At 44.0% G+C, this 27,477-nt stretch overlaps 1 protein-coding gene across 2 annotated transcripts in view; it reads left to right on the top strand.

The window, feature by feature from the left end:
• Positions 1–763: 763 nt before the first annotated feature.
• TMC5 (transmembrane channel like 5) overlaps positions 764–27,477 on the top strand; it is a 51,729-nt gene continuing 25,015 nt past the window's right edge. For both annotated transcript variants that reach the window (XR_003003223.1, XM_024744668.1), the window contains exons 1-8: positions 764–898; positions 10,728–11,574; positions 13,547–13,719; positions 16,815–16,904; positions 21,265–21,364; positions 23,500–23,587; positions 24,034–24,282; positions 26,452–26,603. Coding sequence is in view for 1 of the 2 variants with exons in the window: in XM_024744668.1 (XP_024600436.1) it covers positions 10,790–11,574; positions 13,547–13,719; positions 16,815–16,904; positions 21,265–21,364; positions 23,500–23,587; positions 24,034–24,282; positions 26,452–26,603 (1,637 nt within the window). In the remaining variant the exon portion in view is untranslated. The remainder of the gene's footprint in view (positions 899–10,727; positions 11,575–13,546; positions 13,720–16,814; positions 16,905–21,264; positions 21,365–23,499; positions 23,588–24,033; positions 24,283–26,451; positions 26,604–27,477) is intronic.

The following is a 27,477-nucleotide window of genomic DNA, read 5'->3' as shown; positions in this document are numbered from 1 at the left end:
AGGTAGCCGTTAATAACCTGACCATTAAAATGGTCCAACCTTTCTCAGAGGTTAACCCATTCAGGTCTAACCAGCACTTTTCAGGAGGTTGAGTATATTGTCCCCATTTTTCAGGTAAGATGGGGGAAATTGAGATTCAGAGGGATAGACTTGGTTCAGGGGGGTAGAATCATAAAGTGCTGGAGTCAGGATTTGATTCAAGTCAGGCTTGAGTGTGGGCTGGTTCCACACTATCCTTTGTCCCTGCAAGACAGGCCATCATAATTATGCAGTTAAACCTGTAAAGTCTGAATATCGCCCGAGGGGCTGAATCTGCAGGACAAAGTGGAGGGTGTCTGAGGGTGTCTAGTGGAGCATTCAGTCCAGAATGGCTTTGTTGTAAAAATGAAAAGCTAAGCTCTCTGGGGTGGGGGGAAAAACCCAACCTTACTAACTTCCTTATGTTGTCCAAGAAGTAAGATAACCTTTAGCAAGAACTTTGATCTTTTTATTACACTAATGCTGAAAGAACATTGATGAGAGGGTGGGGCTGAGGTTCGGCAATAAATAAATACACGATGTGAGCCCTGAGTTAGGGCTTTTTCCCCCCCCAAACCCAGCACAAAGAGGCCATGGTGCAGCCATGAAGTTGTGGGTCAAGGACTGATCTGCATTTAATGGGTGAGACCCAGTTATTCATTGGCAGACAGGGGGAGAGATGATAACCAGGGTGGCATAAAATTGCCACGAGCTGGTAAACATCCCCTCCTTGGGAGCCCAGAGGCATGACCAAGAGAGCAAGCAGGGCTGTGTTTAAGGCAGAAAAAGATGAGCCTTATGGCTTAGTAAGAAAAGAGGACCCATTGTCTCTGCAGAGTGGAGAGGAAATGCCAGTGCATTCCTACAGGATGGGAAGCAGGTAAGAGAGGACGCTTTGAAGGAGTGTTGGGGGGGCTCACACAAATGATGGGGAACCCTTGGGAATGAGTCGTGGGAGGAGGCCCAAACTGGGGCTGTCCTGTTGCTTAGCACCAGATGCTATGTACAGAATAAATGCACAATAAATATTTGTTAGAGGAAAGAATGACTCTGGGGAAGTGGGAGGCAAATGAGTGTTGGCCATAAGAGAAGGCTCTAGAGCTGTCTGTTTGAGCTGGAATCTGGGCTTCCCAGGTCCTCACCGTGAGACTCTGGGTGAGTTGGACCTTTCTGGCTTCAGATTGCTTGTCTGTAGGATAAATAGTGTGCTAAGAGCTCCCAGACCCACGAGAGGCTATCAGGGGTAATCAGAAAATATGGTGCACTGTCAGCACTCAGTAAACGTTATCTCATCCTCCTCTTCCTCCTCATCCTTCTCTTCTTCCTCTGATAGCAATGATGACGACGATGATGATTAAAGTTCAGGCAGACAGGGAAGAGTTTGAATTCCATTCTGTCTGTTTAACTGTGTGACCTTGGACAAATTACTTACCCTCTCTGGGCCTCAATGTAATCATCATAAAGTAGAGATAATAATACCTGTCCATAAATTTGCTTGGGGATTCAATTGCTAATGCATGTGAAGGGTATAGCTGGTGCCTGGTGCTCAGTTAAGCTCTCAACAAATGGTGCTGTCTTTATGCTTATCATTAGTTACTGTTGTTGTTTGACTAGATTCCTTCTGCACTGAAAAGGGGAAAAGGAGCTTGGATGTCAAGCGGTGGGGTTTAGAGTCCTATTTTGCCAGGAAGAGTCCTCTCCTCAGAGGCTGGGTGAGGTAATCACATGATGTATCACGTTTGACAAGAGCTCCTGGAATGGAGTAACGGGAGATTGGACTATATTACTGCTTAGGTTATTTCCAGCAGCCTAAGGTTCAATGTTCCCAGAGACAAACTCATGCTGATGAAATGCTAATCATTAGACAGGGTCATTTCTAGGAAAGACACTCTATTCGTAGGGAAAGAAATAAGAGACTGGGTAAGATTTCCGGGTTTTTGCAAGCCCAAACAAACAAGTTCCACTTTCTATGGCATTTGAATCTGGGTGGGGTGGCATTTAATAAAAGAGAAGAAAGTCCTATTTCTATAATTCACAGGAAGAACTGGGGACCATAGTTACTGCTACCAACATTTCCTGTATTTGCATCCCCAATAAATGCAAAATAGTGGATTTCCAAAGGACAGGCAGAATTTTCTCCTGTGGTAGAGACTTACAAATTGTCTGATCAGAGGAAAGGCCTTAAAATGAGAGGAGAGGGACTTCCCTGGTGACGCAGTGGTTGGTAATCTGCCTGCCAATGCAGGGGCCACGGGTTCGATCCCTGGTCTGGGAGGATCCCACATACCGCAGCACAACTAAGCCCCGTGCCACAACTACTGAGCCCTTGCACCACAACTACTGAAGTCCACGCGCCTAGGGCCCATGCTCCGCAACAAGAAAAGCCACCGCAATGAGAAGCCCGTGCACCGCAACGAAGAGTAGTCCCCGTCGCTGCAACTAGAGAAAAACCCGCGCACAGCAAAGAAAAACCCAACGCAGCCAAAAATAAATATAAATAAATAAAGTTATTTTTTAAAAAATGAGAGGAGAGAGGCAGTGATCTCCAGGAAGATGGTTTTCTTTGCCCCCAAAACTGTCACTCCTGGGGTGAGATGATGGTACCTGGCAGTATGTGACTTAAGGAACACCTAGATTTCGGGGTCCTGCCTGCCAGGCAGTATGGAGCTGAGCCAGACTGGAGCTAGAGGACAAGTTAGTAATCCCGACCTGTCTTTATTGAAAATGTTGATATTTGGTTCATCATGGATTTTGCATTTTTACTTTAAAAAATATTGCATTAGGGCTTCCCTGGTGGCGCAGTGGTTGAGAGTCCGCCTGCCGATGCAGGGGACACGGGTTCGTGCCCAGGTCCGGGAAGGTCCCACATGCCGTGGAGCGGCTGGGCCCGTGAGCCATGGCCGCTGAGCCTGCGCGTCCGGAGCCTGTGCTCCGCAACGGGAGAGGCCACAACAGTTAGAGGCCCGCGTACCACCAAAAAAATAAATAATAAATATTGCATTAAAATATTATTGATCTAGGGACTTCCCTGGCGCCACAGTGGTTAAGAATCCGCCCGCCAATGCATTGGACATGGGTTGGAGCCCTGGCCCGGGAAGATCCCACATGCTGCAGAACAACTAAGCCCGTGTGCCACAACTACTGAGCCTGCGCTCTAGAACCTATGTGCCGCAATTACTGAAGCCCGCGCACCTAGAACCCATGCTCCGCAACAAGAGAAGCCACTGCAGTGAGAAGCCCACGCACCGCGACAAAGAGTTGCCCCCGCTCACCGCAACCAGAGAAAGCCCGCGCGCAGCAACAAAAACCCAACGCAGCCAAAAATAAATAAATAACTTTATTTTAAAAAGTATGTAAAATCATCCCACTCTTTTTCTTGAAATTTCCTCATGGAGATTAATTGCTGACATTTGCCAAATCTATCCTCCCAAGCTTCCCAAGTCTTATTTTAAAAATATATTAGAACTCATCTTCATTTTGTGTCATAAGAGGCATCGGCTACCTCACTGCTAAATGCAGCCCATTAGACCATTCTCTGGATAGATTTTTGCCACGTCAAGGTGATGCCCTTCGTAAGATTAAAATGCACGTTTATTTTCTAGTCTTTGACACTTCCTCATGTGCTTAGCAAGCTAAAAATCTTATATTCTTTTGTCATTCATAAAATATGATGATCGCTCCTTGGACATTGTGTCTTGAAAATTTAGTAAATTCCTTGTTGAAGGGAAAACATGAAAAAAGACAAAATGTACCCATTTTGTTATATTTATATTTCCCCTTCTATTCATAGCAAACCAGACCTTATTTTCTGAGGGATCCAATGTGTGGCATTGAATGTGCCTGAGTCAAAGGCAGAAATGGTCTCCGAGAAGCCTCATGGGACGCGTGCTAACAAATGTTTAGTTCTGGGAAGATGTTGTTAAAGTGATTGGGTGATTGAAGGTTTTGCCCTCACATGCTTTAAAGAGACTGATTTCCTTGTCTTTATTTCCTTGTTCTGAGCTTTCCCCGCAGAAAAAAGGATTCTAAAGCATTTGTTTACAGTGGCTTCCATGATGACAGCCAAAGTAATCGTTAAGCTAACATGACCAGCCCAGAAAGAACAACAAAGCAATTGTGAGCAAACAAAATCTACGTCTCTGCTGAAACGTGGATGTGTGTGAGCGCATGGCCTGATGCCTGGGCAACGGCTCCCAGACGTGTGGTGGCCTTGGTTGTTCGTGTGGGAATTGCCTTTCCAAGATCAGGTGCCTGAAAGAATCAAAGCTTCTAGAACTGCAATTATGAGGGCTTGGCTCAAATGAGATGCCTGGGAATGAGTGCTGTCTTCTTTCTAAATTCCTTTTCCTTCCCTTTCAGGAATTCTTAGAATTACAACTGGCATTTCGTGCGTTTGTTGGGGGGACAGAGAGAGTATGTAATTATATTAGTGTATAATGTCCATTGTTTCCCCAAATTTAGTCATTTGCATTCCACCTTCATAATTGCTGCCCTTTTTCTTACCGTGAATACTATTAGTTATCTGTTCTTTTTAACCTAAAAGATTTATTTTAAAAGGAAACATTGTTGTAAATGGAAACTTCTATCACTTACTTATAGATAAACATTATTATAAATGGAAAACTTCTATTACTTGCTTATAGTGACTATACATTTATAGACATATATACATACAGGGAAAACCAAACCATGTTATTAAATTCTAACTAGATTATGAAAGAAGCCAGTCTCAAAGGGCTACATTCTGTATGATTCCATATATATGACATTTGGAAAAAGGCAAAACTAAAGAGATGGAGAACAGATCCTTGTTAGACTAAGGATGGGAGGAGGGGTGATTACAGGGAGGGGCGCAGGGGAGTTTTGGGGGTGATGGAACTGTCTGTATCCTGATTGTGGTGGTGGTTATGCAAGTGTTCAAATCCATAGAGCTATATCCCCCAAATATTTTACTGTAAGTTAATTTTAAAATGAAATTGTTAAATTCTAGTCATAAGTTGTGGCCTCATGAAGGTTCTGAGCCTGGAGTGTTGCTCTCTCCTGGTTGAAAAAGAGACTGGCCAATTCAGAGAGGTGTTGAAGAACGATTAGCACTAATTGAGATGACATGGTTGTTAACTTGAATTACTGAACAGGAAATAAAAAGGAAGGAACTATCGCTGGGAGATTTCTTGTTATTTTCCACGAGGGAATTTATCTTTTCAAGAATCCCTGCGCTGGGACTTCCTTGGCGGTCCAATGGTTAAGACTTCTCGCTTCCACCGCAGGGGGTGCTGGTTCCATCCCTGATCGGGGAACTAAGATCCCGTGTGCTGTGCTGCAGGGGCACCGTAAAAAAAAAAAAAAAGAAGAGAAAAAACCCCCCCCCCCCCCCCCCCCCCCCCCACACACACACAAAAAGAATGCCTGCGCAGATCCGAAACCGTCAATTTCTAAATGGGATGTGTTTGGGCCCAAAATGATGGAGCTAGGCATAAGAAGTGCTGCTCTGAGCGAAAGCTTCCCTACTCCCCACTCCCCCAGGGTGGCCCAGCGGATCACAGTTAGATTTGTTTCCTCTCCCACTGGCTGAGGGTAGCTACCACCAAGATAGGCTCCAGGCAATGTGTGAGATAAATGAGAACTTTGTGAGACAACATTCACTCATTCATTCAACAAATATTGAGTATCTCCTGTGTGCCAGGCATGGTACTAGATCCTGGGGATATAGTGAGCAAAACAGAACAACTCCTGCCCTCACAGAACTTTCAGTCTAGTAGAAGACACATTTTGAACAATAAGTGCATAAAATTAATGTATAATTACAAACTGGTAAGTCCTGTGGGAAAAGGGGCAGGATGCTATGAGAGAGACTCAAGGAGAACTATATGGATGGGGTGAAATAAAGGGAGCCTCTCTGTGAAAGCAGCATTTAAGCTGACACCTTAAGAATGAGGAGTTAGCCAGGCCAAGAGTGGAGGGAAAAGCATTCTAGGCAGAGGGAACAGCATGTACAAAGGTCATGACCCAGGACAGGCCAGCGTGTTTAGTACAGGGCTTGGCAAAATTCGCTCCGCAGTTCAAATGCAACCCCTCCAACTGAGAATGGTTTTTGTAGTTTTAAATTATAGAAAAAAATCAAAAGAAGAATAATAGTTCATGGCATGTGAAACAATTCAGATTTTGGTGTCCATAAATTGGAACAACAATTTTGTGTTGTCTTGGGCTACTTTTGTGCCACAATGGCAGAGTTGAGTAGTTGCTACAGAGACCATATGGCCTGCAAAGCTCAAAACATTTATCATCTGGTTCTTCACAGAAGCACGGTCAACAGGATTCAGAGAATGATGGACAAGGGGAGAGGCAGGCAGGGGCCAGTTCATGGAATACTTTTCAGACGGTTGGGATGGAGGTGGGGGAATTATTGAGTCTTTTTTTTAAACTGTGCCCTGTGGTCTAGTTTTTCTGGAGCCCCTGGGAGGTGCATTCCTCTGGATAAACGAGGGAATCATCTTCGATTTCTTTTACCCTGCTAGGTTTTGCTTCTCCTTTGCTCCTTGGCACCCTGGTAGAGGAGGTAGATTGAAAGTATCACATTTGTCATTGTTCTTTGTCTAGTGCAGGTATGATTGGAAGTGCATTTAGGACTGTTGGTTTTTCAATTTCCTTTTATTGCTTTGATGAATATTATGTTGAACGTTTAATGATTTTATTGTGCTAGTTTTGAGGCTTTAAGTAAGTAGCACAGTTCAAAAATTCAATACACTTTTACTGTAGCTAATTTTGATTTGTTTTACAGCTTCTATAGCTTACTTGGGGATTAGGAAGAAAAACATTCACACAGTCAGCTTATTCCAGTTTTTACTCTTCCCCTTGTCCCCAGACACAGTGCTTTAGTGTTTTACTCCTTTTAAAATCTGGTTTTCATTTTGAAATGACTGTGATTTGGAAAAATTCTGTCTCCTTTCTTTGTTTTATTTACAATTCTTTTAAAAAATTGTGGAAAAATACGTGACATTAAATTTACCATCTTAACCACTTTTAAGTGTACAGTTCAGTAGTGTAAGTACATTCACGTTGTTATACAACCAGTCCTAGAACTTCTTCATCTTGCAAAACTGAAACTCTACACCCATTAAGCAACAACTAACAAATCCCCATTTCCGTCTCCCCTCGGCCCTTGGCAACCACCACTCCGCTTTCTGTTTGGCTACTCTAGATGTCTCATATAACTGGAATAAATCATACAATATTTGTCTTTTTGTGACTCGCCTATTTCACTTGGCATAATATTCTTAAGCTTCATCCATGTTGTAGCAGGTGTCAGAATTTCTCTCCTTTTTAAGGCCGAATAATATTCCATTGTATGGCTGTACCCCATTTTGTTTATCCATTCATCTATTGATGGACACGGCTTGCTCCCACTTTCGGCTCTTGTGCGTAATGCTGCTATGAATATGGGTGTACATATATCTCTTTGAGACCCTGCTTTAATTCTTTTGGGGATATACTCAGAAGTGGGACTGCTGAATCACACGGTAGTTCTATTTTTAATTTTTTGAGGAGCTGCCATACTGTTTTCCATGGCAGCCGCTCCATTTTGCATTCCTACCAACAGTGTGCAGGGTTGCAGTTTCTCCACATCTTCACCAGCACATGCTATTTTCTGCTTTTTCTGGATAGTGGCCGTCCTAATGGATATGAGGTGATATCTCATTGTGGTTTTGTATGATTAATGATGTTGAGCATCTTTTCGTCTACTTGTTGGGTATCTGTATATCTCCTGGAGAAATGGCTGTGCAGGTCCTTTACCTATTTTTAAATCTGGTTATTTGTATTTGTGTGTTGTTGAGTTGTAGTTCTTCATGTATTCTGTATATCAATTCCTAATCAGATATATGATTTGCAATGATTTGCTCCCATTCCACAGGTTGTCTCCTCACTCTTCCGATTCTCCTTTGATGCACAGAAGTTTTAAATTTTGATGTAGTCAAAAAAACCATTTTTTTTGGATGTAGTCCAATTTGTTTGTTTTTACTTTGGTTGCCTGTGCTTTTGGTGTCGAATCAAGAAATCATTGCCAATCCAAGGTCATGAATCTTTCCCCCTGTTTTCTTCTAAGAGTTTTATAGTTTTAGGTCTTAGCTTTGGGTCTTTTTGATCCATTTCGAGTTACTTTTTGTGTATGGTATAAGGTAGGAGTCCAACTTCATTCTCTGCCATGTAGATACCCAGTTTTCCCAACACCATTTGTTGAAAAGGCTGTCCTTTCCTTGTAGAATGGTTTTGGCTTCCTTGTTGAAAATCATTTGACCCTATATGCAAGGGTTAATTTCTGGACTCTCTACTCTGTTCCGTTGGCCTGTTTGTCTGTCTTTATACCAAGTCTTGCCTCCTTTTATTCATCTTGTTTATTGTTTTTCTTTCTGCAAAGAAGGCTTCTTTTTACATGAATCAGAATTGTGTTGTTTTTATTTTCTATCTTAAGTAGGGGAAAAACCTCTGCCCCTATTTCCCTTTCTGCTTGAGCAATCTTCATTGATTGTTCAAGATATGTCAGTAGTTAAATAAGTAAATTAAAAAGTGAGGGAGGGCTTCCCTGGTGGAGCAGTGGTTGAGAGTACGCCTGCCGATGCAGGGGACACGGGTTAGTGCCCCAGTCCGGGAAGATCCCACGTGCTGCGGAGCGGCTGGGCCCGTGAGCCGTGACCGCTGAGCCTGCACGTCCGGAGCCTGTGCTCCGTAACGGGAGAGGCCACAACAGTGAGAGGCCCGCATACCCCAAAAAAAAAAAAAAAAACTCCTCAGCATATTAGTTGAAATTCTCTTTCATTTGTGTATGACAGAAAACCAACTCAAACCGACTTAAGTCAAAAAGGGAATGTAAAGACTCAAGTATCCAGTGGCTGGCTGCCTTCAGGCATGGCTGGATTCAGGTGCTTAAACAGTGTCCTAACATTTGATCCTTCTTTCTGTTTATCTCTTGGTTCTGTTCTGTTCCCTGTTGGTACCACTCTCAGGCAGGCTTTCTCCCCTGGTGACCTCTGGCTGCTTCAGGCTTATAACTTCCTAACTCTAAGTCCAGCCAAAAGAGAACTTCTCTCTTTCAACATTTCTGACAAAACTCCCAGAATTGAGTCTCACTGGCTCCGACCCAATCACTGTGGCCAAGAAGCAAATAATTCTGATTGGGTCACACGTCTACACCTGGCTGACATGGATTGAGAGGAAAATGTTGCCACAAAAGAGGGAAGTGGATGTTGGGTAGGGACAAAATAATGAAAAACTGACTTCAGCTATACTGAGAAGTATGGAAATGGGTTGGCAAATAAACATTCTAAGGCTATAAGGCACGGCAGAAGGTTAATTCTTTAGCTCCGATTACTCAACAGAAAGTCTAACCCTTTTTGTTAACATAGAGATAAACCTGTAAACATTGGCTGAACTTTAAAAATGGTCTACTTCCTTCTTTCAAAAGCATCGCCATTTATCTAATCATGCTGGCTGAAACTGTGGAGCTGTTTTTTATCTTTTCTTTTCCTTAGCTCTCATCCTTCCCATATCAGGTCAGTCCACTAATCCTATTAATTCTTTCTTTAAAATTTCTCCCCTACTTATTTTCTTTGCTGTTCTGACTGACACTACACCGGAAGTTCCAGGCTTATATTCTATCTCCAAAGCAACTTAGTGAAATAAGAGCACGTCTTTCCCAGTTAGTCCGTCAAGGTCCTGGAAGACTGACTTGGGTTATGTGCCCATTCCTGAACCAAACCCTGTGGCCAGGGGTATGGTGGACACTGATTGGCCAGACCTGGTCATGTGACCATCCTTGGAGTCAGGAATGCAATCAGCCTTTCCTGAATCTCCCAGACCCGTGAGCAGATGCCCAGAGGAAAATCAGGGCATTGATGCCAAAAGAAGGCGAAATGGGTAAAAGGCAAGTAAAAACAACAGATAGTCAGTTCACTTAGAAATTAAAACCCCATCACTTCTGATTTGAAAGTATGCTGTGTCTATAGATTACAGCTCATAGAACTCATAAAACCATATTTTCAAACTGGAGGGGATGGTAGTGCTTGTCTCCTTACCCAAGCCCTCTAGTTACCATTAACCGTTCTTCCTTTGTGCGCTCATAGTAATTTATGCTTTGAACCCAAGAACAAGGGCAATCAAAGTGCTCAATAAGTCCTTGTTTCTTCCAATCCTTTGGTTCATTGCTCCCCTCCCCAGCAGAAGGTATTGGTCAGGATATAACTTTGGCCAAAAGTATCAGATCCAAAAAACTGTGGTTTACACAAGATAATGGTTTATTTCTTTCTTTACATAAAAGCCCAAGCTGATATTGGGCACTGATCTGTGAAATCATCAACAGCCCAGGCTGTTCTGCTGCTCTCCCTAGGGTGGGCGCTGCCTGTGTGCATGGCCAAGAAGTGCCCCATCATTTCCACAGTCCAGTTCACGGGAAGCGAGAAGATTGAGAAAGGGAGGAACACCCCTTCCCTTTAACAGCACAACCTGGAAGTTGTGTATATCACTTCTGCTCACATCTCGTTGACCACTCTCATGGCTGTACCTAGATGCACAGGAGGCTGGGAAACATAGTCTTTATTTTGGGCAGCTGTGTACGCAACTATGAGAGAAAAAAGAACAGGTACTGGAAAATAACCATCAATCTTTGCAGGGAAGAAAGGGAAAAGAATTCTGACCTTTCCTTCCTTTTTGTTTTTCAGATAAAGAAAGAGATCCCTGAATAACTGCAGAGGCAGGAAACTTTTAATACTCCAGGGTAAACATGTCTCCCTACAGGAATAATGCTTATGAGGAGGATCCAGATTACCCTGACTATTATGGGTCTCGGAACCATACTCGGGGGTATTTAAAAACTCAAGATTATCCAGATTCGCCAGGTCCTCCGAACAACTCAGATGACCCCAGCACCAGGAGCAACCCATACTCTGCAGACTCCAGAACAAGTCCAGACTATCCTGGGTCTCTGGCAGAACCAGATAATCCTGGATCTCGGAGGAATCCGTACTACCCTGGCACCAGGAGCAACCCATACTCCGCAGGTTCCAGAAGTCCAGGCAATCCCAAATCTTTGGCAGAGCCAGACTATCCTGGATCTTGGAGCAATCCATATCGCCCAGGCTCATCCAGGGAGCCAGACTCCTCTGAATCTCAATGGAATCCTGATCTGGCAGGTTCCAGAGGCAGTGGAAACTACGCAGGCTCCAGAGCAAATCCAGATTATCTTGACTCCTTGGGAGAGCCAGACTACGCTGGAGCTCAGGGCAACTCTAACTATGCTGGCCCCAGAGCCAATTCCAACCATCCAGACTCCAGAAGGAATCCAGAACGTGCTGGTTCCAGAATCAGTCCATACATAGACACTCTGGGAGCGCCTGATTATCCAGATGCTGAGAATCAATCTAGCTCTCCAAACTTCTTTGGGGAACCAGACTATCCCGGCGCTCAGGACTATTGGAGCTCTACAAAGTTCTGGGGGGAGCCCGATTACCCAGGTGCTGAGAATCCTCCTGATTATGGCTCTTCAGAGAACCCGGAAATGACCAGGGAGTAAGTGCCAGAACCTCCCTCCCCTGGGGATGGAGGATGAAGGCTAGATCATTCAGTCAATTGAACTTGGTTGGCAATGTGTGGGATAAGGACACGTATGATTATTTCCATGACATGAATTTATGGTGAAACTTTCATGCCTACCTGTATACCGGACCCGGTCCTTGGACTCTCAGCCTGAGGCTTCAAGCCCTTACCTGAACATAATCTTTCACGACTTTTTGCTCAAATAACATCCTTCCCAGTCTCCTATTTCTTCCTGTCTAATCCCTGCAAGACGTTTAGATCCCCACTGTTTTGACACTGCTACTTCGCCAATGAAGTTAGGATTAAGATAATGTTTATGAACCCAAACATTTTAACTAGAATTATATCAACAGGAAGGCATTTTAATCAAGAAAGTCTTCTGAAGGTCTAACTCCATGAAATCCATTCAACTCCTCAGTTTTTTTATACAAGATGATTGAGCCGCTCCTGATTTTTTTCCACTTTCATCTTTATTTTACTGAAATTATTGTCAGAATTGATCACTTTTCATGTTTAGAGTAGATCTGGCTCATTGATCTTTTGCATTGTTGTTTTCATCAAGTTTTATTAATTCGTTTTCGCCTCTAAGGAGGTTTTTTTTTTAATTTTAAGTCCAATTTTTCCTGGTTCAGATTTGATAGATCTAAGTTTTGTCAAAAAGATTTTAATCTTCCATCAATTGTGGTCATTGACAAATTTTACCAGGTACGGTTTGGGTCGTCGAGTGTTAGTCTTGGGTGACAGTTTTGCCAAACTACGTTTTTCCTGGGTTAAATTTCTTAATGTTCACGTTGCCAACAAGATGTGATTCTTTATTTGTTTTTCAGGTAATTCTTAACCTATAACAAATTTACCATGTGAAATTTCAACCAATACAAGTTTTATTTTGTATGTACTATTTCTACTAGTAATATTTATGAATTCAACAAAGACGAATGGCTTTTATTTACCTCTAGGAACAAGGATATGGGATTTGGGTGCACAGGGAGGTCAAATGCCTACAGGAATAATGCTAAATACAACCTAAATAGGCGGATTAATAGGACCACGTCAAAGCATCCTCCTTGGTCTTCTCCCCCGCTGCCTGGCTCATCATTAAAAATATACCTTTGATCTTGTCACTCCCTTGTTTCTCATCTTCCATTGTCCTTCATAACCTTTGGGAGAAAGACTACACCACTTTACTTGTGAGAACATTGAAGAGTGAGGATGTGCTGAGCTAACGTAAGACGCCAGCCAAAGCCCAGCCTGACTGACCTCCTCCCACCTCTGCTATCCTCTCCCTACCTGAACCCTGTACTCTAGGTCAGTGGTTCTGGACCTTGGCTGATGATTAGAATTATCTGATTACCTGGGGAGACTTAAAAATCATACAAATGCCTGGGTCCGACTTTCAGAGATTCTATTTAGTTGTCTGGGGTGAGGCCTGGGAATAGGTATATACATCAAATTGAGAATCATTGCTCCAGGTTAATTGATTTTCATAGCATTCCTTTTATATATTCAACCCTTTCTGGTCTCACATGTTTATTTGTGCTGTTCTTCATCCTTGGAATGCCCTCCTCCTAACTATGTATTAATTTATCCTTCCAATCCCAGCTCAGATGTCTCTTTTCCATGTAGATTTCCCTTCAGACTCCCAGCCCAAATTCTCTTCTCTTTCCTCTGAACTCCTTGGGCCTGTCTTCTTATATTCATCAGTTGCTACTTGTATTATAATTGCTTATGGCTGTGGTTAATAAGCTGGGCCAGAATGTATTGAGAGTTCCTTGAGGGTAGACAACCCATGTCTTTAACTTTGTATTCTCACCCCATTGCCCATGCCTAATACATGGTTGGCATTCAGTCAGCGTTTGTGGGATGAATGAATTGATGGATGGATGGATGGATGACTATCCTTACTATGCTATTGGATGACTATTAATCCATCATTTTGGGATTTCAGGATGCTCAGCAGAGCGTCTTCAGTCCAGCCCTCATTTCACCGTGAGGGTGTCAGCCCCTTGGGCATCCTTGGGAGAAAGGATGGAGATTATCCTGAAAGCATTGAAATGGAATCCAGGGAGATGGCAAATCCGTACAGCCCCTCTGTGCCAGGTGCTCCTGGCAATGGCTATGGTAAGCATTTGTTAAGAAGAGAATCATATCCTGGGAAGAAAGTAAAATTCAGTGGGCTTGGGACCAATCATTAAAGATCAGCAGGAGAAGAATTGGTTTATTCTTCCTCCTTCAAACACCCACCTTACAAGGGTTGAACATTCAGGGTCTAGAGAAGACAAGCAGTGTCATCAATTATCAAAGCAGGTTGGGCAGCGGTTGTGCCTGTGTGGGGCGACTGATGGTCAGGTTCAGTCCATCGCCGTGATGTGGGAAGATGGACTTAGTGTGGCCAGATCCTCAGATTTTTCTAAAGAAGCCAGAAATCTGGGTTTTTACATGCTCCAAAATAATTTTTTGAATAAATCAATAAAATCCCTGAGCTGGACAAATCCACTGGTGGACTAGATTCAGTATGTGTGGCTGCCAGTGTCCAGCTTTAGTTCAGCACATCCTGCAGGTGTTCAGATGGTCAGCACTTGTACCTTTGGAACCTACTGGGGGCACAGGGAGTTAGAAGTAGCTCTGTTCTCACGGTTCGTAAAGGCTAAGTGAGTAGGTGACACCAGCACATCAAGACTAAAGAAAATTAGCAAACAGACTGACAATACGTGAAAAATCACGTCGTTCTCAGAATCTGCTGTGTGTGAAGGTTTAGCTCTAGGAGGTAAAGGAGATTCTACCAGTTCTCATCTTCCGGAAGGAAAAAGGGACTTGTTGTCTGATAGAAGAAGCCAGCTCATGTTTCAAGTCCATATTATAGGAATTCAGAGCCCGTGAGAACTGGAAAAAGGAGTGTTCAGTCATGAACAGAGTGAGGGACCCAAGTGTTGGTTGGTGCAGATGGAAGACTGCTCAGCCCTGAGGGGGTGGGTGGGGAAGGGATTGAAGAAGGCAGGGAGGAGGGGGTGGGATGCATCGACATACACTAAGGAAAAACGCGGACTCTTACACATTTGCATAGACAGCATTAACTTGGGCTATTCCGAACCTTTATGCCAGGCATTCTCAGTGGGGCATATCAATTCCAAGGGGTGAAAATTTATTGAAAGGCCACAAAAAAACCTTCTTTTTTTTATGTATAAAGCAGATATGCATACAGTATATGTATATAGTTATACGTATATCTGTGGTATGAAAATATCATGGGGGAGGGCAATAAGGAAGAAATGTCTAAAAAGGTTACTTAGGTGGCCAGTAATGAAAAAAAAAAGATTGAGAAATACTGCCCCACCCCGATGCAAGCAGAGCTAATAATGCCCAGCAGGTTTTGAGTGCTTCCCATGTCCTGGAAACCCTGCCAAGCACTTTACTTTTACAGTCTTCTTTCATCTGTGGCTACCTTTCAGACAGACACTACAGCTCTCCATGTTACAGAGGGGAAAACTGAGGCTCAGAGAGGAACGTGTCCAAGGTCACCCAGCTACTAAATCAAAAGAGCCAGTATCAGAATCTAGTCTCCCTGACCCTGCATTACTTCTGGGTAGGATCAGGGCACATGCGGATTCCTGACCACCAAGCTCCATAGAACACTGGAATTAGAAAGCTATTTTAAAAAGTGGTCATGTAAAGTGTGGCTTCCTTCTCTGGGCTCCTTGTAGGACCAAGGTCGTTGTGCCGGCATTCACTTGTCCAGTGCTGTGCCATCCTGTTAGACTATGCACTCCTTAAGGAGAACCCATTTCATCCATGTATCCTCCAAGGCTCTATGTGATTTTCCTAGTGCCTAGCATACAGCTGGTGCTTGAGCGATGCTAACTGAATTAATAGCAACAACTGTAAGGGATGTATCAGTTGGCTATTGCCACAGGAATGCTTCATAACAAACAACTCCAAAACCCAATGTTGTATGATAAGCATCATTTATTTCTCACCCACACATCTGTGGGTTTGCTTGGAGTTTGACTGAACCAGGCTGGGTTTGGCTGTGCCTGATTTGAGGTCACAGATTCTATTTAGGTCTAGGGTCCTTCTTGACCCAGTGAGCTAACCTGGGCCATTTTCTTCCCATGGCATAAGCTGGAAGCAGAAACAAACGATGTCTCTGAGTCCTTGACTTGGAACTAGCAAACTGTCACTTCTACCATGTTCCACTGGTTAAAGCAAGTCACATGAGCAAGCCCAACTTCAATGGAGGTTTCCAAGGTGGAGGAAGTGTAATATTTGCTGAAAAACAATTAATTTACCACAATAGTTAATATATATTAAGAATTTGCTATGTTCCAGGATTATTTTAAGCACTTTACATGTATTAACTGATTCAATTTCCCCAACAATCCTATGCAAAGGTCTTATTATTATCCCTGATTTACAGACTCTGAAGCTCAGAGACATTAAGTAACATGCCAGAGAGCACACAGGTAGTAAGCAGCAAAGCCAGGAACTGATCCTTGGCAAGAAGTTCCAGAACCTCCTGCAGTATAATTTTGTACATCTCCATCAAAATGTGATCCATTTTCTCTGTTGAGGAGTTTAGCCTTCGTTGTTTACCATGAGTTGAATAAAAATATACTGAAATGTGACACGGTCATGTAGATGCTGAAAGTGGACTCTGTCTCTAAGAAAATCATGCCGAATTTCAAATTTATTCATGTGTCATCATAAAATGCTAGAACTAGAAGGAAGCTTTGTAATCACCTAGAAAAGCTTTTTTTTTTTAACTCAATTTTTAGAAGACTTAGTTTTTTACAGAAGTTTTAGGTTCACTGTAAAATTGAGGGAAAGGTAACAGAGATTTCCCACATATCCCTTGCCCCACATGTGCATAGCCTCCCCCGTTATCAGAGTCCCCCACCAGAGTGGGACATTTGTTACAATTGAACCTACATTAATACATCATTATCACCCAAAATCCATAGTTTACAATGGGTTCACCTTGGGTTGTGCATTCTATGGGTTTGGACCAATATATAATGACACATAGCTATCATTATGGTATCACACAGAGTATTTTCACTGTCCGAAAACCCTCTGAGCTCCATCTATTCATCCCTCCCCCTCCAGACAAGTATTTTTCGAACTCTGATTTGTGACCCATTAACAAGTCTTACTGACCACTGTGTGCTCAGTAACATCTAGTGTGGTAGGATTAATTGTCTCTTGTCTCTTCATTCCAGTGAACCCTGCTTATGTGGGTGACAATGGCCTCAGCCAAGCTTATGGAGACCCACCCTTGTCTGGACATGATTGGCACAAGTCACCCCAAGGTAAGGCTTAAATGGACAGTGACCAAAAATATCAACCCTTAAGAAGGAATGTGTTCAAGGCAATGCGGACATTGCTATTTCCTCTTGGCTTCTGGTGTGGTAACTGATGCAGTACTTCCTTAATTTATCATAACGGGGTTTTATTTTATTTATTTATTTATTTATTTTTGGCTGCGTTGTGTCTTCGCTGCTGCACGCAGGCTTTCTCTAGTTGCGGAGAGCGGGGGCTGCTCCTCGTTGCAGTGTGCGGGCTTCTCATTGTGGTGGCCTCACTTGCTGCGGAGCACGGGCTCTAGTAACGCAGGCTTCAGTAGCTGTGGCACGTGGGCTTCAGAGTTGTGGCACATGGGCTTCAGAGTTGTGGCTCGCAGGCTCTAGAGCGCAGGTTCAGTAGTTGTGGCGCACGGGCTTAGTTGCTCCGCGACACGTGGGATCTTCCCGGACCAGGGCTCGAACCCATGTCCCCTGCATTGGCAGGCAGCTTCTTAACCACTGCGCCACCAGGGAAACCCGGGTTTTCTTTTAAACATGCAGTTTTTTCTCTTTTGGATATCAGGGTGTCTTCACTAGGATTCTTCCGGTTGCAAGTGACAGAAACCCAACCCACCCAGGCCCAAGGCTTGTGTGGTGGGAAGGATATGGGGAAACAAAGAATTGAAGGTAGAATTACCTTCCAGCACCTAGGACAGTGCCTGGCACATAGTAGGTGCTCAGAGATATTTGTTGTATGAGTCACAGGAACCAGGGCCTCTGAGTCTGAAGCCAGGGGCTCAGGGCCGCCTGGATTCTTTTTCTCCATCTATTTCGCATCTTTGCTTGATGCAGCTTCTCTTTAAGCTTCACCTCATTCATCTCAACCAGTCAGGCTTTCCCTGCAGGCCAGGGAGCATGACAGCAGCAGGCCTAGACACACACACAGCTCAGCAATGTCATGGGAAGTCTTCCTTTCTTTCTAGGCCTGTGAGTCAGTGCTGAAGAGACTCTCTCCAGCCCCATTTGAGACACATACCTACACATGAACCAATCATTTTTACATAGGAAAGAAGGCTGGGTCACATGTCCATCCCGTGCCTAATACATGTGCTGGTGAGGTGGCAGTGCCTGGAGCCAAATTTTTCTGAATAATCAGAGAATTATTATGACAGTGGAGGGTAGGAGTAATCAGATTGGAGAAGGCTTTTTTTTTTTTTTTTTGGAGAAGGCTTTGAGATCAGTTAGGAAGTGCTATAAGGATCATTGTGTGCTGTGGTGAAGGTCTGAGCAGAGGCAGAGACTGAGAAATAAAAAAGCATTAGAGGAGAAGGCCAGGGAATACTGGAAGTTAAAGGCAAACCTGTGAAAAATGAGGAATAAACCGAAGATGTCCTCTAAGTAGCAACGCAAGTTGTGGGGCCCCATGACTTAAAACCATCCCTCACCTTCTGACCCCCTAGGGTGGATGATATCCTGTAGCCTCATTCTCTAAGAGCCTTCTCAAGGAGGCCTGTATCTTTCAAGGGGTAGGTGTTGCTACTTGGGAGAGAAAACCATGGGGATATAAACAGTCATGCTCTCCATTTGGTTCCCACGAGAGCAGGGAATGGCTTTAACTACTGGGGAAAAAGAAATGCCTTTAAACCTCCTAAGATGCTCTCTCTGGCCAGCATGAAGTTTAGGGCCTCTGGGTGGAGTCCCCAGGAGGCAGAGAGAAGTAAAGAAATAGAGGACGCAGAGATGAACCTGGCTTTCTGCACCATTTTGCTTTGCACCAGTTCTGATTCTCAAATCATTTATAATTAATTGGTGGACAGTCTCCTGATAGACTGTCACTTTGATGTATCATGCCCACATCTAGGAAGTGCCTGGCACCTAGTAGGTACTCATAAACATTCATTCATTTATGAATGAATGAATGAATGAGCGATACCACAGCATCTTGTTACAGGAGAGGACCAGGGTGAAGTGATTAAAAGGCCCTGCTTTGGGCCTGCTTTGGGACCAGACAGTAGCTGGTTTGATCCCTAGCTCTGCTACTTGCTGGTTTTGTGACCTTAGGCAAATTACCTTTTGGGGCCTCAGTTTTCTTATAAAATGGGGTTTATTATAGTACTTATTTTGTAGGGTGATTGTGGAAATTAAATAACATACTCTAGGGCTTCCCTGGTGGCACGGTGGTTGAGAGTCCGCCTGCCAATGCAGGGGACACGGGTTCGTGCCCTGGTGCGGGAAGATCCCACCTGCCGCGGAGCGGCTGGGCCCGTGAGCCATGGCCGCTGAGCCTGCGCATCCGGAGCCTGTGCTCCGCAACGGGAGGGGCCACAACAGTGAGAGGCCCAAGTACCGCAAAACAAAACAATACAAGACAAAACAAAACAAAATTGTGAATGGAGGGGGAGGCTCTCTGTGGTTGTCATCACTTTTCCTGGAGGTTCCCCACAATGCCAGTGTGACTGCTGTATGAGGTCTTGGGAAGCCCACCCTGGTGGAGAGTAAGGCTTGGAGGAAGCCAGAGATGCTGTCTGGTGACCAAGTGAATGAAATCATCGTTGAGGTTGAGAATGTCCCATCTGGGGTCCAAAGCCATCCATCTTCAAGTCAGATTGTTCCAGAAAAGACACTGGTGAACTCAAGCTTTAGTTTGGTCTCCTCCATTTCTGACATTGATGTGACAGACTCTCAGATTTTCAGCAATTGGAATGACGAAAAGGGCAAGCAGTTCTTATGGTTTTCAATACCTGTGAATGAATCGTTTTCCCAGACCCTTCATAGCTCAGAAAGCATGGGCTGAGACGCCCCTTGTACTTCACATGAGAACATCCAAGGTAGTGAGACCCTGGGGCAGAGGAGTTAGAACGGGAACAGCACCTTCCAAGTTGCCCACAGGGTTTTGGTTTTAAGACTTCGAGGAGGGTGAAGGTTTGGTAGATGACCTGAGGATGCTCGGGACCGCGGAAGGGGTCACTTTGAGAATGTCTGATACCAAAGAAGGAATTTACCTTGATCAAGCTCGTTTCATGTGCCCAGTGTTCTGCCTTTTTGTTATCCATCGAGTTTAGTTTTATTTACTTGCCATGCTCCACACCCGTGAGACAGGCATGCCTGTCATTTCCATTTGCTTGATGAGGACCCTGAGGCTCAGGGAAGTTAAATGATGTGGCAGATCTGGGGTCAAATGCAGGTCTGCCTGATTCCCAAGCCTGACACCTTAACCACCATCCTGTCCTGCTTTGGTGGTATCGCTCTCCACTCTGGATTTGACAACAAGGGATGCCTCTTCTGTCAAGTCCGCCGTGAAACCAGGTTTTCTCCTCTTCCCTCCTTCCCCTTTCTTCCTTTCTGTCTACTCCCACTTCCCTCTCAGGAGACACTCAAATTCCTCGCCTTCAGCCGAGTGATTTGGTGGCCCTCTTCTGGGCACTCTCCCTCCACCTCAGCTATGTCACTGAAACGAGGAGTTCCGAGCAGCTCCCTAACAGGGCCAGGAGCCAGCCCGCTCCCGGCCACCGCCCCGGCGGGCCCCCCAGCTGCCCCTCCACTGCTATTGGAGGCGGGGCAGCAGTGCCAGGTGTCACACGCAGACACAACACCACCCAGAGCAAGAAGGGTCTTCCATGTTTTTTGAGTCTTGTTTTTTGAGAGGGAAGAAACCTTTTCCAAGAAACTCCTCAGCAGACCACCCCTCACAGAACATTGGCCAACGTGTCACATGCCTGGGCCTGAACAGGTCACCTGCAAGGGGGCTGGGACCATCAAGATAGGCTTGGATTCACTGGGATCTGTCCCCTGTGCCTGGAGATGGGTCCCACCCTGCAGAAGCCCAGGGCCATGGGAGACAGGGCCGTAGATTTCTGAACCAGACTGGGATTCTGTCAAAAAGGAGAGCTGACTGCGGGATAGATGACCAACAGTATCTGCCACGCTGACGCAAAGTGGGAATTTGAGTTCTTGGGAGAGGAGAGGGGAGTCCTTATCTTCCAGTGGATGGAGGAACACAAGACAATAGTCCAGAAAAGTCAAGAAGATGCTTGGGCCTGGAGTGCAGGGGGCAAGAGAAAGCCATGCGGGAAATTACAGAGGGAGGAGAGCCAGGCCGACCGAACATTCTGGGTCTCATCAGTTTTGCTGACTGTTCCTTGTCATGGGAAAAAGGAAAGCACTGAATTAGAATTGTGTGCAAACTATCATTTGCTTTGGCTTCGAGATTTCACACGCGTACGTGCCGTCTTCTTGTTTTTATTTGTGGCTTTGGGGATCACTGAGTACATACATTCTTCTTTCTTTGTGCTCTTATAAAAACATGCTCTATCTTCAGCACCATATTTTCAAATGCTATTATTCTGTTAAAGGAGAAAAAAATTAAACTCCATTTTTTTTTCTGCAGGACAAAAGTTAATCGCATCTCTGATACCCATGACATCTAGAGACAGAATTAAAGCCATCAGGAATCAACCAAGGACCATGGAAGAGAAAAGGAACCTTAGGTATGGACCAAAAGCTGTTCTTCTTGCCCAGATTTCATGGAAACCTCAATCTTCTACTTTTGTCCCATGTTGGAAAGATAAGAAATAAATAAATGCAAGAGAAGAGACAATCTCCCTACCAAAGAATTCCACACAGTCTGTGTTGGTTGCCTGGAGTGTGGGCTGTGCTTAGTGACCTTCTTCCTGAGCGCAGAGCATGCAAAGGGGGAAGTAGCTTCCCAGGGGTGAAGTCAGGCTAATAATACCAGGTGGTCAAGGTTAACATTCCCAGGGAAAGTCATGTGACCAGAAGGAGTTCCCCTCTGTGGTACTCTCTCCTAAAACCAGCAACCCTGGTCTACCCAGACAAAATAATCAGGCAAACCCCAATCGAGGGACATTCTTCAAAGTACCTGAGGAGTATTCCTCAAAACTGTCAAGGTCATCAAAAGAAGGGAAGTCTGAGAAACGGTTGCAGGCTGAAGTGTTCTAAAGAGACATGACAATTAATGCAATGTGGTTTCCTGCATGGGTCCTGGAATAGACAATGGACACCTGTGAAAAAACTAGTAAAATCGGAGTAGTCTGGAGTTTAGGTAAAAGTTAGACACCAGTGTTGGTTTCTTAGTTGTGACAGACCTACCATGGAAATGTAAGATATTAAAGGGGGGAAATGGTAAGTAGTAGATGGGAATTTTCTGTCCTCTTTTTGTAACTTCTCTGTAAATCTCAAACTACTGTTTAAAAAAAAAAGGTGGGGGGGTGGTGAGGGGAGGGAGTTCCCTGGTGGTCCAGTGGTTAGGAGTCGGGTGGTTTCACTGCTTCGACCCAGGTTCAGTCCCTTGTCAGGGAGCGAAGATCCTGCAAGCCACAAGGCGCCGGGGTCGGGGAGCACAAAACCCAAACAAACAAAACCTCAGAAGCTTTCCAAGACCAGGAGTTCAAAAACAAGAGCGAGGGCTCTTTAAGCCTTCAGCCCGTCTTACATTTACCATTCCTCAGCCTTTTTCTTTTTGCCATTTGTAGCAGTTGGCAGAAACTAGTAGAGTGGATGCAGTTGCTAATAAATAATTCAGTGACGCAATTGTTCTAGGTTCCGAGTCTGGCAGGGGAGATAGATTGGTCAACAAGTAACTTATAAATGACAGAAAGAATATCAGGCCAAATCAAGGTGGAAGGAGTTTGCAGGGGAAGGATTAGAAGGAGAGAGATAGTTCCCTTGGGCAAAGCAGGGGGCATCTGTGAGCTGAGCCTTGGAAGATGGTGATGTGGTGATGGACCTCTGGGGTGGACAAAAGAGAGCCAGGAAGGGGGCAGAGCAAATGAGATGCCATGAGTTCATGGAGAATTAAAGAGAAAACTGAGGCTGGATCTTTTTGAAAACACTCTTCTGTTTCAAACTCTGCATGGCCTCCTCCGTCACAGAGCGCGGGCCTTGTATGGCCCGAAAGACTTTACAGCAGGATTTTCAACCTGACATTTGGGTCTGGATCATTCTCTGCTGTGGGAGGCTGTCCTGTTCACTGTGGGGTGTATAGCAGCATCCCTGGTCTCTACCCACTAGATGTCAGTGCCCCCTCCCTACCCCCAATTTGACAACCCCAAAAGTCTCCAGAATTACCCAAATGTCCCTTGGGGGCAAAATCTCCTAGGTTGAGAACCACTGACTTATAGGACCTCACCCACCTACCTACGGTTATTACTCACACCCTTCCCCCTTCCCCGACTCATTCCATTCCAGCTGTCCTGGACTCCTTGGGGCTTTGCACTGGCTGTTCCCCATATTCAGACACTCCCTTATCCATAGACTAACCCCTCTTCTCCTTCAAGACTTGGCGCAAACACTTTGTACTATTCAAATTGTACCACGGTCTTCACCTCAGCATTTCCCACGTCCTTACTCTGTTTTTCGATTTTCTTTCCCATAGTACAACTCACCTTCTATTATCCTATATCATTTACCCACTCTATTTTTATATTTATTGTTTATTTTCTTTCTCTTCCAACTAGGATGTCTGCTCCATGAGCCAGGGAAATCCGTCTCTACCTCACCCCCTGGGACCATGCCTGGCACATCTCAGGCGCTCAGGAAATATTTGGGGAATGAATGCAAAACAACGTTGGTGTCTCTCACTTTCTTCTGCTCTTTCCCACAGGAAAATGGTTGACAAAGAGAAAAGTAAGCAGCCCCGTCGTATGCTGGAGTTCAACGGCTGTGCTCAGTGTCTGAATTCCATTTCATTGGTAAATCGGTCCTTACCGCGGTCAGTAAATGGGCACAGAGTAGGGTGAAACCAGGGAGGTGGGAGAGTAAGGATGAGAAGGGACCCACAGGGAGGAGGAGCCAAAGTTCACGGTTGTTTCCTTGAAAGACGTAGAAACTGGGTCAGTCTAGGTGTGGGGAAAACAGGCAGGCATGGGAAGGCCTAAGAGGTTGCTGAGTTATCTGGGCAACTTAGCCACTGTGAGTGTCACCTTCAATAGCAAACCTGGGAAGGTAATAAATAATAGCACTCACCTTAGGGGGTGGTCCTGCGGATTAAATGAGATACCGTTTGCAAATGCGTTGAGCGTGGCGCCTGGCACATCATACTGCTCTAGAAACAGTGGCCATTGTCGCTATTATGGGGCCTGCTCAGTAGATATTTGTTGAGGGACGGTCCAGCCGCGCACGTTGTGTCTACCCGCAGGCATACCGGAGATCCAAGAACAGTCTGTCGGAACTGTTCAATTCCATCAGCCTGTGGCAGAAGACGCTCAAGGTCATCGGGGGCAAGTTCGGCACCAGCGTCCTCTCCTATTTCAACTTTCTGAGGTGGCTTTTGAAATTCAACATTTTCTTGTTCACTGTGACCTTCAGCTTCATCATAATCCCTCAGTTAACCATGGCCGAGAAGAACCACCTCCAATTCACTGGACTGGAATTTTTAACCGGAGCTGTAAGTGCACCATCCCCTGCCCAGAGTTCACACCTTGGAGACGCAGGGACAGGTCTGCCTGTCACCCTTCCAGGCCTCTCATTTTGCCTGGGAGTCAACTGACAGGGAAAGAGCGTGTTTAAAATGATTTCTTTTTTTCCCCCAAAAAAAGCCTAGTAGAATTTCTGTCTCCTGAGGTGAACATGTTAACAGTTTTTGTTGTCCAGAATCCTCTTCTCTGCACACAAATGGACACATTGTGCATGGACATATGCATCTTTTTTTTTTAACAAAAGATGAATTATTCCTATAGACTGCCTACGACTTGCTTTCTTCCACCTAATATGTGGTGGACATCTCATATTGATGTTCACAGATCTACCTTTTCTTTCTTTTTTTTCTTTCTACAAAATACAGTCCTCCTTAAAAAAAAAATTCCTAGTATAGAAGAGAGCAAACTAAGAGAAAGTCTATTTTATCCTCCTTCTTTTGTCTAACTCTCCAGTTTGGAGTGTACCTCTGTCCACCATTTTTCTTTCTGTACAGTCATAGATACATAGATACATAGGTAGATAGACAGTTAAACTTTTTTTTTAAATAAAAGAAGATGAGATACTACAAATCTTGCTTTGCAACTTTTTTTTTTTTTTTTTGCGTTACTATGAATCTTGAGCATGGATATACATCCGTATTATTCTTTTTATTAACAACCACGGTATATCTACCCAGCTGCCTACTGAAGCACATAGCCCCTGCCTTGTGAGTTTACCTTCTAGAAGCGATTTCTGCCACTGAGATTCTGTGGATAGACAAACTACAGCCCAAGAACCAAATCTGTATAGCCTGCAAAATAAGATTGGTTTCCATGTTTTTAAATGGTTGGAAAAAAATGAAAAGAAAGATAACATTTTGTGAAACATAAAATTTATATGAAATTCAAATTTCGGTGTCTTTTCGGTTAAGTTCTTTTGGAACACAGCCACAACCATTTGTTTCCGTGTCTATGCTGCTTTCCTGCTACAATAGCAGAGGTGAGCAGTTATGGGCTGGCCAAGCCCAAGATATTTACTATCTAGCTCTTTACAGAAAGAGTTTGCCTACTCTTGTAGTAGAGCATTCACAGTAAGGTTCCTCCATTCGCCTTTCTTTTTTCTTTTTCTGTTAAACTTTTTTTTCCTTGGGATAGACACATTCAAATGGAATTATTGTGTCAATTTATCCTTCACTTTTTTCTCATTATTGTGTATGTTTGTATATATGAAATATTTTATTATGAAAAATTTCAAACATACAGGAAAATAAAGAGTAGTAAAATAAACACCTAAAGACCCACTACGTAGATTTTAAATTGCTACCACTTTCCCAAATTTGTTTTTTGAAGTATTTTACAGTAAATCACAGACATCAGCTGAATTTCTTCAACATGCATCTCTGGACAATAAGGACATTTTCCTGCAGGCATATACATTATCACACCTAGCAATATTAAAAGTTAATATCATCTAAAATCCAGACCATATTCATATTTTCCCAGTTGTCCCCCAAATGTCTTTCATAGCTTTTTGTTCAGACGAGGATCCAGGCAAAGACCACACTCTCTTTGCGTTCAGTTGTTTTTCTCTGAAGTCTTTATTAATCTAGAATGATATCCTCAGTCCCTTCCTCCTTTTTTCTTGACATGGGCTTATTGCAGAAACCAGGCCAGTTGTCATGCAGATTCCAACGTTCTACCTTCTGCAATTGTCAAATTGTTTCCTCCGCGTCTCTCTAATTTGTTCCTCTAATTTATACAGACTCCTTATTTCCTGTAAATTGAAATTTAGACCTAAAGTCTTGATTTGTTTCGTTTTAAACCTGTTTGACCATAATACTTGTTAGAGGACAGAGGCACATAATGGCTGGCTGGCCTGCTTTTCATCATGCTTGGCTTGGTCACTGGGTCTGGGTGGTGACCGCTGGGTCCCTCCATTGTAAAGTTATGTTGGTTTGAGATTCCTTTCCACCTCTGAGAGCCTAGTGATAAGACGTCTAGGTTCTCAGTGGCCTTGGGTGCTTCTTTCCTGGCAAACAAAATGTCTACACTGACCAGTGCAGGCTTCTTGCATATGGAAGAGGTCAACTGTGCAGACCATAGTCATTCATTGTTTTCTCAAGAGATCCACCTGACCTGTGGTTTATTGTCCCTTTCAGGGTTATTTTAGGGACACAGTGATGTACTACGGCTTTTATACCAATACTGAAAACCAGAATGGGAGTAGTGGGACCTCCTACAACATGCAGTTGGCCTACATCTTCACAGTCGGAGCATGCTTGGTTGTCTGCTTTTTCAGTTTGCTCTTCAGGTATAGAATGTCTGCATTTTCTGATTCTAAGCTGTTTTTAGATTTAGACAAAATTCAAGAGACTCAAAAGTTACTGGAGAAACAGTTTCTCTGAAATTTCAACTTTCTATTGCTGTCTTATCATTCCTTGTCCTAGAACATAAAGTATAAGTTTGGATAGAGGAAGAGAAGTTTTCATGTGCTTTTAAAGAAATTGGTCAGTCTGAAAATAAGGATGCAATGACTCAGGTAGTTTTGACTGACCGTTGTCAATTGACAATTGTCAAAGAGGAGGTACAGATGTTCAATCTCTTAAACCTATTGTTTACTAGGTCTTTGAAACAAAGTACCACAGACCGGGGGGCTTAAACAACAAAAATTTTTCTTCTCAAATTCTGGAGGCTAGAAGTCCAAGTTCAAGGTGTCAGCAGGGTTGGTTTCTCCTGGGCCTCTCTCCTTGGCTTGCAGACAGCTGCCTTCTCACTGTGTCCTCACGTGATCCGCCCTTGGTGCATATCTGAGTCCTAATTTGCCCTTCTTATAAGGGCACTAGCCATACTGGATTAGGGCTCACCTGAATGATCTCACTTTAACTTAATTACCTCTGTAAAGACCCTATCTCCAAATACAGTCAATTTCTCAGGTACTAGGGGTTAGTACGTCCACATATTAATTTTTAGAGGATACAATTCATCCCATAACAACCTCACTGCCAGCACAATAATCCAAAATAAAACAAGATTGCTTTTGTCCTATCAAACTAGGAGGTGTTTCTGTTTCTCAAGCTGTTAGTACTCGGTGGTGGCAACTTTTGGAAAGGTAGTGTCCATTTTACTCAGCATTTTTTACATGCCAGGCTTAGTGCTAAGTGCTTCCTGGGCCAGATTTCACTGAA

The sequence above is a fragment of the Neophocaena asiaeorientalis genome, unplaced genomic scaffold (genome assembly GCF_003031525.2).
Source record: "Neophocaena asiaeorientalis asiaeorientalis breed wild unplaced genomic scaffold, Neophocaena_asiaeorientalis_V1.1 scaffold91, whole genome shotgun sequence".
Classification (NCBI taxonomy): Eukaryota; Metazoa; Chordata; class Mammalia; order Artiodactyla; family Phocoenidae; genus Neophocaena; species Neophocaena asiaeorientalis.
The sequence above is the reverse complement of the archived record's forward strand: the minus strand, read 5'-3'. Positions and strand labels throughout refer to the sequence as shown.